We start from the raw sequence: 14,193 nt of genomic DNA on the forward strand, positions 1-14,193 counted from the left end.
TATAGGCATGGGTTATTCACTTACACATAAGTTCACAAGGAAATATTCCTTTAGAGCATTTACTCTTACTGCTTCACTGAGGTGAATTGAAAGAGAAATCTTCTCTGTAAATTTTAATTCATCATGAAGTGTCTGGAATCTCTAATCTTCTGGTAACCCAAATATCTCCTAGGCCCTCATCTTACATTAACCTCATCAGCCCTTATCAGTGTTTGAAATATCTTAACTTTCAGAAATCCTGAGACAAGATTTTCAATAAGAATCTTCCAATAAACTGTTTCAGCTCTCAGAAAATGGGTTATCAAATGTTCCTGCTGAGGAATAAATGTAAAGACCACTGTCTCTGCTTACAGCATTACCTCCAAGACCCCAGAAGTTCCAACATCACTTGAAGCAAAAAAGCACTCTGTATTTCCAGTTCACTAGATCTTATGATCCTTTTTGATCTCCCAGGGAGAGCAAGTTACAGATTTTAGGCCATTTATCTGAAAATAAAATTGTATGTTGCTGACTTACTTATCTGTACCTTTTCTCCCCCAAGTCAATCATTCTGAAAGTATTTATTTCTCTTGACAGTGGCTTTTGGAAAGGCATTTGACATCAACATGCATCTGAAATCCTCTAGGCAGAGGCTAATGTAATAAGTAAAATTCATGGATCAAGGAAGGAAACATATGCACCAACTATATTGTACACTGGTTGCTCTGGAGATCAAATCTCTTTGATATTAAACTGGCATAATGGAAATGTAACTCAATGAAGCAACACATGATTTAAACCAGAGCATGAGAGAGTCCCAAAGGGTAAGAAAAATAAGAAATAGTTCCAGTTACTTAAAAATATATTATCTCCATGGAAAATTTCTTTTAAAATTTATTTCTTAATATTATTATTTTATTTCTAATCACAAACATCCAGTCAAGAACTCTGCTTGCTTACATCAGATGTTGATATTAATGTTAAAATTGGCTACTAATCAGAACTGGTGTTTCCGATTGTGGAATGATTCCTTATTCCTTTCCACAACTCTATGACCCAAGGCCTGTGCTACAAATACAAACTGTGCAGTACAAATTCATTTTATCTGACAGACTTCCAGATTGTCCTAATCAAATGTGTGCCTTACAATAAATAAACAAATAAATAAAGCATTGAAGTGTTCAGTGCAAATATGGCTATTAAAATGTTCTCCAAAAAGCCTTCTCAATATTTTTTCCAGCCCTAAAAGTTTACATTTTTAAGAAGCAAATGCAAGTTAAGAAGGAAATCAAAATGACAGACTCAGGGCAACTTCTAGATTTAATATAGCTTTATCTGTGCAGTTGGTTTTGACTTCTATAACAATACTGCATTGTCCTGCTAGTCCTTATTACATCCCATAGGATCCCACATTTAGTCCCTGGATATAGCATTTGTAATGAGAGCGGATAAAGAATAGCACCAAGCACGCCTGGCCAGAAACTGCCTGGCCAGGGAGCTAATCCCTGGCATGATAAACAGTGACTCACAAAACCACATACATCTTCACTGCTTAAAATGTCTCCTTGCCATGGAGACAAAAGTGCTGCTCAGCTCCTAACAGCACATACACAGCAACTTACTGCATTTGTTCCAGACTGTTCCAGTTAATCACTGTACGAATCAAATCAGATTCTCTGAAACTGACAGCTATATGACAGCAATAGAATAAAAAACAGTGGAAAAGAAAATAAGTGAACTTCACAGATGGCCTGTCAAGTTGGACCCTATGCACACGCTGTTCCTTAGTTCTGCCATGACACATTTATGTACTTATGGTAGATAAGAGTACAGCAGTAACTGTATCTGTGTTCCAGAAATACCACCTCAGGCATCCTAGCTCTAGCTCAACTTGCTTTAGGATGGTCTCAGATCTGATAATGTAATATTATTTCTAGCTGGGAATAGTTTCAGAATTATTGTATGGGAGCAAGATACAGAACATTTGCAATGCATTGTTTTTCTGTAAATTACCTCCAAAGGCTTAAGTTATTTTTCTAAGCCATAATAAATACCAAAGACCCAGCTTTAGCAGCAGCTCTGTAACAATATGACTGCAGCCAGGTGCAAAATGTAAAAGCAGCTCTGTGATATGGCATATTTTGCTCTTAAATTTCCAGGCTCTCATTGTAAGGTTTGATATGAGACAAGTATTATCAACAGTTATGATGTCAATAACTGATTACATTTTTATCATTGTCTTCTTAAGAAAACCTTAATATTTTCTGAGAACATAGTCAAATTTACCTTATCTGTCCCCTCAAATTTTTAAAAACAAATGTTTCTCAAAAAGTGTACTCAGAAAAATAGAGCAGCACTACACAAGTGAATTTTTTATTACCAAACTACTGCTAACATTGTACACTAATGATTCTTACCTTTAATTCCAAGGACAGTATACATCCAAGTAACTGACAGACTGATGACTGTTCTGTAGTAGGTTTATGTTTGAAGAATTCAAAAGCTACAACTCTGGTGGCTGAAAGTTTATTGTCCATAAGTGGACTGCACAGATAGATTTCAACAGAACTGGAGACTAGAAACATTCTACTAGTTTTAGCTTAGTGTTGTCTTTCTTTCCATTCCTAAGCATGTTGTGGGAAAAGAATGCACCAGCAGCTCTGGAATAGCACAGTCTCCAACTATACATTAACAGAAAAACCTTCCACATGGAAGGGTAGAAGGCACTATGCCAATAGTTTTCATCTGGCCTCCAATGCACTAAGAACTATGTTGTCTGCTACACATTTAGGTCCGTAAGAATAAAATCATTCATGCACAGAAATAACACGTACAGGGATAAAAACACTAAACAGTTTACATAGGACTCACAACTGCTTTCTAACCTCTGAGTAGTAAAATACAGTCTCACAACTTGTTTCAGAATTAGCATTAGCCAAGCACCATTTGAAGAAGGTTCATCCTAAATGCATATGGTACTGTAGCAGTCTACAATGGGATGAATATGAGCAGACAATACAAAACTGCAGTCAACATTTGTTTAAAACAAATGTTTTAATGATGAAAAATGTTGAGTATGCAAGAGATAGCTACAAAACTGCTTTGTCTGGTATTACAATGAATTTACTCTAGATCTCAGGAAGAGATGACTTTACGTATAAATAATCACAGAGAATAAACAATGAAGAAACAAAAGTTATTTTAAAAAGCATAGAAAATGCCAGGCACCAAAGACTGGATGCCACAACTGAGAAAATTTAAATGGAAATTAGCCAGGTATTTGTTTCAAGGATGATTATATTCTGGAAGGAAGTGTTGGCAGCAGTAGAATTATCAGTTCTGTCTATATCACCTGATGTAGATCAGACATGTCTGTAGAGAAGTTCTGAATCATGTAGAATTAGTCAGGAGAAAAAAAAAAATGTCAGCATGAAGACCGACCGAATTATGGCAATTCTTCTGGCTTTAAAAGGTCTATATTTTTAAATAATGTTTGACTCACAGTAATGTAATTTATATATACTCATGGCTCAGACAATTTTAAAAAATTATTTTCTCAGGTTTATAGATGTAACTTATTTCATTACTTGCTATATCTCAGCTCAATCAGCAGAGATCATCATTTGTGTTCTGGACTGCCTTAGTTTTGAAAGGGTTCAAAAATATCAGGAAAGATAGAGTATTTTATAATAATTCTGTTATTATAAAGGAAATTAATTATTTCAACCCACATTCACAGCTACCAAGTCAGCATATATCAATTTTATATGATTGCTATCAGTTGCTTATACAAAAGAACATACAAATGAAATCAGATAGTTTAAAAAAAATTGGTATTTCTATGTGTTTATATAAGATCAACACCATGATCAATTTTCCAGCAGCTCTGAACATATAGGAGATCAGTAGCCATTTATGGCTCCAAGGGAACAGTCTATGCTAAAAATCACTAAAATCAGAGATTAATCTGTCTTATTTAAGCTAATATATTTCTCTATAATGTTCATTCCTTTCAAAACATGTGGGGCAGAAGCTGCCAATACTTCTCATTTTTGCTCTACAGTTCAGGGCTTAAAACACCCAGAGAGCAGTTTGATTCCCTCTTCCTTCTCGCTGACTTCCACAGCTCCTCACTCCTAGAAGGCACCTTAACCACACTACCAATTAATCTGCAGTCAGGGAAACACTTAGTCCTTTCCACTGAAATTGTTCAAGTCTCCATGGAAAACTTAAGATTTATCTGTATCAGAGCAAATATAAAAGTCTACAAAAATCTGATCATCTTCTCTTTTGGTTGGGTGGAGGGGAGATCTGAGTTATCTTTTGGAGACAATTTATTTATTAAGCTCTGTTCAAGATTGAATTCCTGAAGAATGCTCTTCTCCAACACAGTGTGCTAACTACCCCAAAGTTTACTGTTGTATTTTGCGATGGATAGCTGTTCTTAAATGTCTTTTAAGAGCTTTTTCCACACATTACACGTAAGCTGCAGAATGCTACTGTTGATAACAACTCCGTATATAAGGCAGTAGCCTACCTTTTTTAGTCAGTAGATATGTACAGTTATCTCAAGACAATTGTTTTTTGTACTTTTGGGCTCATCAAGGCTAACAGAGAGATCTCAGATGTGGAACTGGGATCCCAAAGCTAAGAAAAGATCCCTTGCGCAGTATTAGAGCTGAAGTAAATAGGAACTCAAGGTGGAAACTATGTGGTAGTTCTGAGAATGCAATCCTACGTGAATGATGTGATTCTTCAATACGATAAGAGACTAAGACAACTCCCACCTGATGAGAGAAGAAAGGCCTAAAAGGAACACTGACTGTTAAAGGATATAGGATACTCATTTCTCTTTTGTATATGCCTTCCCTGGTCCTTTCTGTCCCAATTACAATGGCAAGTAAAGGAACAATTTGCTGGATTTTCAATTTGGCATCAATACTGTACCTAGAATACATACCCATAGGTAGACTTGACCTGCAACACTCATATATATAAGATTGTAATAAAAAGACTAATGTACACTACTATTGTTTTTAAATCTAGTTATTCTAGAAGGAATAGATGAAATTCTAACTTCATACAGTTATCTGTATTTGGACTTTTATGTAATACAATCAGAATTTTGCCTGGTGTTCAACACCTGACATTGATTTCATCTTGAAAGACCTATTTTTCTCTCATCAAAAATGAGAGTTCTAAAAATGTGTTTCTGAAGGTATTCTTCACTTTTTTTCCTATATGAATAGCAATCTATACTGATTAGCATTTATGCTGTGGTGGAATCTTTAGAGCGCCAGGTCCCTATTATTTTGTCACGCAAAAATTACACTTTTCAGCACTACTGTTCTTGTAAAGCTCTCAATTTTTCAACTTATTTTTCTAAAGAAAATATCAGTCCTTCTCGATATGTTTCTCAGAATACAAATGAAGAGTACAAAAACTAGACAGAACACAATGTATTTTTAGAAGACAGTCTCTTTCACTGTTGATGTTGTTGCTGTCATTTTTAGCTTACGCTGGGTAAACTCCATGCTGCACTCTCCTCTGAAGTTTTTTGTTTGTTTGTGTTTTAAACTTAAGTATTGTAGAAGTATTATGCCAAATCTGGAAATCACCATGAAGATTATGAGGAAAATAATAGCAATTGAGTTGCCACACTTTAACAGACTAGAGAGAGAGTCTGCAAGAGAAAAGTTATAACACATAGAAGTGACATAATAGCATATTCTTTTTCATAGTCATTTTTTTTTCAGTATTACAAACATGTCATTTTGTGTTGTGTATGGTACACTTTTCTCCACACTAGATACGCCCTACACCAGACCAACCTTACTTTTGCTGATTTGGTAGACAAAGTACTTCAAAATCAGCAGAGCTGTATCAGAGATTAATTTGAGCCACATTTTGAGTAGCTATTCATTTTACTGACTGTTGAGAGACAAATAGATATAGTCACTGATCTGGAAATAAATTAAAAACAAAAGTTAGAAGTCGCTCCAGAATGGTTTCAGCTGTTGTTCAATTTTCATATTAGTGAAATACTTCAGGACACTTCACTGGAACTTAGCCAAAATATAATACATTGTGTGTTTCCCCTTCATAAGTGAAACTTTTACCCTAGACTCCTTTATTTGAAATATAATACACACTATTTTTTGGAAGCCATGCATGTTGGCAGGAAAGAGAGAGATGGAAAAGACTAGTTTCTAAGCAAATCAAGGATCGGGCTGATGAAACAAAAACCCTAAACCAACAAATTATTTCTATGGTCTATAAAACACAGAAATTAAATACCCGTGTAGAGTAGCCAGAGCTGACTCCCACTTGCTCTAAACTTTCACGCTCATATTCATTCACAGGCCTTATATAATTTTCTGCAAATGAACAATAATAAACATTCCCCAGCAATAATGGATTATTAATGGAATTGCATCTCCAGTGAATTTCATACCAGATGTCTGCCTGCATACAATACAAGGAAATATCATCTATCAGATTTATCATTTCTATTTAGTACATCTGAGTCTTTAAAGTGAGTGTCCAACCGTGATGTGTTTGTACATAATTACTTTTTTATATGCCAGATCAATTTTATTGCAAACTGAGAAAGAAAATTGGTGTCTAATACTAAATTACCACGATATTTGCTAATAAACTGCTGATCATTGGAATTTCACTCCACACAACACATGGTTTAGAAACTGTCTAAAACTAGTGAGGTTGTAGTTGATTATCTCACTAAGGAAGGACACACCATAGACTACATAAACTAAATGTTCTAAACCATTTGTCCCTGTAATCCCTTATCATTACCAAGTTCCTCTTCTAAGGTTCAAAGATTTCTCTTACGAACTTTTAAAGTACTTTTATCCAATCCCCCTGAAACTTCTTACCATTTTTACAATTATTCCTTAAGTAGAAAAAAAGAAAAAAAAAGTACATCTTACAGACCAGTATGACAATCACACAATTCTCCACTGAGCACATAACTGAACTGGAACATCATAATGAAATTTCATACTATTCAGTATATTGGATAGTATATCTAGTATTTTTATTTCATCTTTTAGTATTTCAATATTCCTACTCCGACATGATGCTCTATCCTGCTATTGTTTGACTAGTCATCCATTGTGAATATTTCCTTTTAACCTTTAATAAAGAGGAAATCATGATAATGTGGAAAAGTTCATATAAAAACGGACAAAATGTGAAAACTAGTATTAGTGTTATAGTCTTTTTGTGTATATTTTTCTTGGCATATGTTTCATGTAAGTTCTTCAAGAAGGTACATGACGATGAGAATTTTTTTTATTTTTATTTTCTTTACCATTTCAGGAGACTATCAATACAGATGCTGGCACGTATCTTTAAGTATTCAGACAGCATTAACAACCTATAATTTCTACTGATGAAAGAGCTTTAAAGGTAGTGTTCTCTTTTCTCTGGAAGGGAAGTCAAACTCTCATACAAAACTTCAAAACCCTTTTCAACTTTATGACTTCAAATGATTTATGTGAGGACTGGTCAGTTACCTCTTTGCTTGAGTGACAACTGAGATGTATGTAGCCTAGAAGAACCTTTCCAGCAGAAAGGTTTCACATTTAAACAACTGCTTTCAAGAGAAGCAGACATCATTTTGTCTAACATACGCATACCAAAAAAAAAAAAAGAAAAACAACAAAAACACTTTTATAGACTTCTTATGAAGTTTATATAAAACAACAGGATTTCTATTATGTCCTCATATCCTACATAAGTATACATCGAAATGGATGAATGGTAATATTTTTTAAACACTAGAAACACAGCTAGTTCAGCAAATTGCCTGTTGAACACACTGGTATCTTGCACGTATTTCTGACCAGGAAGTGAGCCAACTGACTAACAAGGCTTATTCATGTTGTCTCTTACCTCTTTAGTAGATAGGCTTTTCAAGTGGAAAGCTTCTCTAAAACTGTATTTGAAACAGTACCTTCCATAAGAGGGTCACAGCAGCATTTGAAAACATGCAACTATTACCTAAACATAATTACTAGCAAAAAAAAGGCAGTCTAGATGAGATAAAACTCATTGGGGTGAAGCAAAGAAATAACAGTAACCCAAAGGGATAAATTAATGCACAAAAATTAGAACACACAAGGTGTTAAATTGTCAGGTTCTACAAGTATTGTCTATGTGCAATGAAAGGGAAGAGGTGCAGAACAACAGAAGACTGAGCATGTATTTTATATTTTTCACATGTATTAGTTACTTAGGTTATTATTACTTTTTTCAGTTGCTTTAATTTTAAATTGTGTTTGTAGGGCTTTCTGTACCTTTATTTCTATTAACAACAACAAAAAATACCTTTCATACACAATAGAATAAGTGTGTCTGAAGCAGGACACTGAAAAGAAAAATGTTCAAAAAGTCTTTTGAATACTAACTTAGGTACAAAAAAATTCACATTCGGTTGACCAAACTACCTTCTGCCTGCCACTTCTCTGTTTCCAGTCAGCATACTCTTAAATGTAATCACAAATATACTATGGGGCTCAAGTCACATTTTCTGTATATAGCATGTACCTTTATAAATTCTTGTCATTTTAGCATGTATTTTACGTAGAGTGTATTTAGAGTAACCTAAGAAAAGAAAGAAAATGAGATAAAATCTGCAGACAGCACAATTACAGAAGTCAGTCTCACCTATGAAAGATTTTGAGAAATGGCAGACCTCTACATACTGACAGCTTCAAAAATGAGTTGAAACAACTTACACGCAGTCATAACTGGATAGCTCAAGAAAATGTCACTTCAGTGCACAACAATCAGAAAGCGAAGATAGTGTCAACTTGTGTAAGAGATGAGAGTAATACTAAACACGTTAAAATGCCATTATATAAATTAATGAAATTGAAACTCTTTGAAAATTCTGTTCAGCTTGATTACTTAACCTCTAAATGGTAAGAGCAGAAATAGAATAAGAGGAAGAAGGTCAATGGGTCTGATTATAGCATGGACAAATTCTCATATGAAGAGAAATTTTAAAAATGACAACTATTTAGGTCTAAGACAAGAAGAAAAAAGAAGTGATACTACAGAGCTATAAAAAATAATGAATAGTTGAAAAAAACAACTCAATAGCAGTAATTGTCGTAAGAGTAAGGGTTACATCCAAGGAGGAATCAAAACATGACATGGATAAAATATTTTGTAAAATACTGCATAGTTAATCTATGGAACTTCAATACATGGATTTCATTGTGAAATCCAAGGGCTTAGCAGGAATCCATAAAGATTATATTAAACAGATAAAACATATTTAAATGTAATTATACATTAGCATTAAAGAGCATATGGGACATGAATCCTCAGCTCAGCACAATCCCTGTCTTGAACCAGAGGCAGGACTTTGCATTGTTTCCTTCATATACCTGCTATCAACCACTGTTAAAGGGATGAAGTGAATGCATCAAAAAACCTGCTACAGTTTACAAGCATTATGTAATGCTTGTTCTTACTGTCCTTTCCCCAAAGGCATGAGAGTCCAGGCTAAGTTTATTTTATAAAGTAGTGAAAATAAGTAAGAGCGGCTCTCTCTAGGAAAAAAAAAAAAAAAAAAAGCTTCTGCAGATAATACAACCAACATCTGCCATACAGATCTTGCCAGGCTGCTTGTCCCAAACCACCTCTAGCCTGGGTCTGCAGACTGAACATACATTTTCTGCATGGAGCATAGTAGGTACAGCCCAGGAGTGTCTTCTGCCTAGTTTCATCCCAAAGAAGTCTACCTTGCGCGCAGTGATGCTGCTTTCCTTCATCCCTCACTCTCCACACATCTCTAGCAACACCATGTCCAGGGCAAAACTGTGGAGAAGGCTGGCAAAGAACGAGCCCTGTGTTGTGGGGCGCACCCAAGGCAGTCCCCTGGCAAGCCTGGGTCAGCCTGAGAGCTGGGACGTTGGTATGGGCATGGAGGGAAATGTCCCCAGCATGGAGGGGACCTTTCCATAGAGGTAAAGGTCCCCAGCCTCACCAAAACACTCATCTGCCTTCAACAGCGCTATTGGGAGAACTGACTCTAGGGTGATAATGAAATCCTAGTATTAAAAATACCTTTCTTGGTGCTTTCATCTCAGAAGTGTTACCTGTTCAGGCTGTACTGAATCACAGGCCGTACCACACTGAAAGGGGAACCTGAGATGGTGAGGGGTCTCAGGTTACTGGTCCTCAGGTCACAGTGTCTACAGAGGGCCAGCCATGTGGAGGGTAGCCTGGAGACAGAAGGCCAAGCTGGGGTTCAGCAGGCACTGCAAACCCTGTGGAGGCTTTAGCCCTGCAGAACTGTGGACAGAAGGGCAAAAACCTCCTGTTTTTGCAAAACTAAGACAGAATATTAAAAATTTTCTCTCCCCTTCCTAGCCATAGATTTTCATGCAGGCACACAGATCTCACTAAAAACTAAAACTAAAAGTTTTTTAAAAGCATCTCCAGTAATCTCTGATTCATCTGCTCCTACATTCTTCTCTGTACCACCTAATGTCAGCTTAGAGATCAGCTTTTTCCCATCCCAGTCATCTGCTAAAGCTCTTACCAGGCAGATGCCTAGTTCCTTGTATAAAAAGAAAAAAAAAATAAATCTGTTAGCCCCCCCATCCCCTGTACTCCTGCGCTGTGCCTACATATCTAGTCAATATTTGGTTGGAAGCCAACCTGCTCTAGAGGCTTCACAGGGAAGTGAAACATAAAACAATGTGGTACTGTGCTTCCTAGTGACTCTCAAATTCTCTTTCATCACTGTAGAAACATTCTTTAGGGCGTACATGTGTATTGCTTGCACTCCAAACCAGCTCTGCTTCAAATCAGGGGGTCTCTCAGTGTAGTTCGCCATCTTCACACACACAACCTTCAGTCTAGCAACTGCTCACACCTCATATTTTGGAGGATATATGAGAAAAGAATAGGTTACAGAAAGTATTCTGGCATACTCTACAAATCAGAGATTAGTGGGCTTTATCTTTCAGTCAGAGGGGAAAGTTAAATCTTAGAAGCTGTGAGATAAGCTAAAGGAATTGTACTGGATTTTCTACTGTAAGTAGGTCTGATCTGTAGCAAAAAAAAAAAAAAAGGGTCACTGGCATTTCACATGTGATTCCCACACTGGTCTACATGTGACCATCCTCTAAACTGAGTTTATCATATGATTTCATGATCAGATGTTCTTAATCTACTGGTATTTTATGGAACTAATACATGAAAGCATATCGGAAAATATTCACAATTTTTCCAGGGACAGTCATGGTATAAAGAGTGACACTGTTTAATTGTTAAATTAATTATATATCATTTATTGTGATACACAATTCATTCAGAGCCATTTATACATTCCTTTAGATGTTATTTGATACCTTATTAGTGAGCTTTTCAGTTGTCATACCTCTATGCTCCTTCTGTTTGGTCAAGCTGTGTCAAATGATAAAGTATGAAAGCACCTTATATGTCGGAGGGTAATCTGAAAAATTCAATATAGCATCAGTGGGGGGAAAAAAAAAAAGGAAAAAAGGTAGACAGTACAGGCTCAGAGGGAGCTGAGAAATATGAAACTGAGAAATATGCAGTAATAGTATGAGCACAAATTTTTTTTCCAATAATGACTTGACAGCAAACACAGTAATAAACAAGTACAAAAATCAAGGGAATACTAAATTAATTTGTGTTTTATTGTTGATGACCATGAATGTTCTCTACTAAGAAATTCCCTTAGTCCCTTTTTAAATTAAGTTTTTACATGTATGGAAAATGGAATCTTATACAGCTTTTTATAGCACTAAGTATGGCATATCCACAAGGAATTAAGTATTATTATTTTTCTAAAGCAATATTTCAAATAGCTTTGCTTTCTTTACTGACTAGCAGCTTACACAAGTTTTCCAATTGAGCAAGTTGTAGCAAAAAGTGAAAAAAATGCCCATCTCGGTGTGTTTTCTTAGGTCATTGCTTCTATGTAACTACCAGAAACTAGACAGGATGAATGATCCATGAATAATTAGTAAGTTCTTTTAGAGTATCAACATTTCTATCATGTTATTCATTTAAGAACATTTTAATTCCTGAAAAGATGGATTGGAAAAATAAGAACAAGCTAATGTTACGGCTTAATTTGATGTATGAACCTACCAGTTCGGTTTAATTCTTTTTCTTAAGAGCATACCAATTCCAGTTCTATGCTTCTATTTCTTTACTTTCCTGATATTAATTTCATGCCTAAGTTCCTAAATGTCCTTAAATTCATCAGTCTTAACTTCAGTAGCTGGAAAAGTTTCAGCAATAGGAGTAAGACAAAAAGTAAGATTTACAGAACCAAACATATTTAAAAATTAGATCTCTCTTCAAATGGTTGCATCTGACGATTAAGAGTTAGGTCTAAATATTGATCTGTGTTAAAATTGTGTCCTCTCAGATCACAATTTTAAAGTTATTTTTCTACATCATCTCCTGTGATGGTCCCATCACAGCTAAACAAGACTCATTTTCATTAAGGGCATTCCACTTGATCTGTTAAGTTCATTACAATTCATCAACAACATTACCCTCAGAAATAGACTTTCTCAGCAGGATATCCTATCCAATTCATATAATGCTAGTGTGCTATATATGAATTTTTACATAATAATAAATAATAATTTAAAAACAAAACAAAACGCTTTTGTTTGGGGAATGAAGTCTTTCCTACTCCTCATTCTTTTGCTACGAGATGAACTCTATCCAATCCTTTCTGAACCTAATCTGCATCACCCCAAATAGCGAACAAATATAGAAAAAGGCAACTTGCACTTCTGAGCAGCTTCTAGTGTTGCCACCGAGACAAATTTTTTGCTGAAGATGTATGATTTGAAAAAGGACTTAGAATTGGAATTCTGATTCTTTTCAAGATAACAATATAATAAAATGATTTTTTTTTCTGCAAACCATGGTTGTGAACAACAACGACATAAAGCCATGTTCCTAACACCTGGAGGAAGAAAAGGGGCAGGTCCTAGTTATGCCTCAAGTCTTAGTTCTATCACAAAATCTATAAAGTCCAACCAGAGGCACTTAGATGGTAGAGTTGGTCCTTAAAAATTCATTTGCCAGCAGAAGATCTGGGGAGTACAAGGTGCTCTAGCTACACACACTTCTGATTCCAAACTTCACAGAAACTCCTCTAAGCACTGCTTGGAACACTGTCCAGATAGTTAAAATCTATCTGGAAACATTCCACAATATAGAAGTGTGGGTTTGTTTGTTTGTTTGTTTTTTAATATACAGAACAGTGTTAATTGTCTCTTCTACGTAACTTCAGATTTTCAATTTTTCTATTGATAGACCACCATAAAATGATCTATGTTTTTTATACTGTACTAAATTTTTAGTTCTGGAAAGTGAGATAAAGTTTATTGAACAAGTTAAGTAACCAAATTTGCTTTGCATTGTAATTTTAATCCAGTTAAGTATTAAATTACATCTAGAGAAAAGCCAAAGGGGGAAACAAAGATATTGGGTTTCAGAATAACAGGGTTTAGGGAAGAAATTCAACAGGTTGAGTGCAATCGAGTATAATAAAATAGCAGAGAGGAAACAGCAGATAGAGAATCTGAAACGTGTATAATGAGATTAAAGTGTGCCCAAAGGATATGGAATGCATAACATACAGCAATAAAATGAAGAGTTTAAAAAGCCAATACAGTCAAAGGGAGAAAGGCAAGGAAAAAAAAAAAAAAAGAAGTAAGAAAAAGCACTCTATAGCTGGAGTGTCACCAAAATTAGACATCGAAAGATTTGTTTGGTCATCTTGACCTGCAGGCTTTGATAATATTTAACACACCGAGGAGAGAGAAGGATTTGAAGGAATATAAGTAGAAGCTGTGAATAGTAAAAACTAATTAAAAAACAAGGCTGCAGTGTAAAAGGCAGCTGCATAAAAAACAGAGTAAACAAAACCATTTCAAGGGACTGATGCAAGAAATCTACACATATTCCTATTGCTCTTTAAACAGCAGAAGCTGAGGTATTACAGAGATATTCAGGCCAAAACCATACAAGACCTTGGTTTTGGATTAAAACTGAAAATTTTCAATCTGTGAGCAATGGCAATTTCTGACATTTAAAAAATACTTTTAAAAAAATCTGATTTGGAGTAAGGTAAATAAGCCCAAATTTTTAGTGTATTGTGACAAGAGGATATTTCAT

At 35.3% G+C, this 14,193-nt stretch overlaps 1 protein-coding gene across 15 annotated transcripts in view; it reads right to left on the bottom strand.

Moving 5' to 3' along the window:
- LOC308194362 (uncharacterized protein) overlaps positions 1–14,193 on the bottom strand; it is a 230,823-nt gene that overhangs the window by 110,838 nt on the left and 105,792 nt on the right. For 5 of the 15 annotated variants that reach the window (XR_013950465.1, XR_013950466.1, XM_080590232.1 and 2 more), the window contains one exon: positions 11,373–11,476. Coding sequence is in view for 3 of the 15 variants with exons in the window: in XM_080590233.1 (XP_080446359.1) it covers positions 11,458–11,476 (19 nt within the window). In the remaining 12 variants the exon portion in view is untranslated. Of the gene's footprint in view, positions 1–5,927; positions 5,943–8,550; positions 8,608–10,112; positions 10,239–10,787; positions 10,895–11,046; positions 11,477–14,193 lie in introns of those variants that run through there. The other 10 variants (XR_013950470.1, XR_013950471.1, XR_013950472.1 and 7 more) reach the window with 5 other exon arrangements.

Source organism: Anser brachyrhynchus (genome assembly GCF_964034855.1).
Source record: "Anser brachyrhynchus genome assembly, chromosome: 4".
NCBI classification, from domain to species: domain Eukaryota; kingdom Metazoa; phylum Chordata; class Aves; order Anseriformes; family Anatidae; genus Anser; species Anser brachyrhynchus.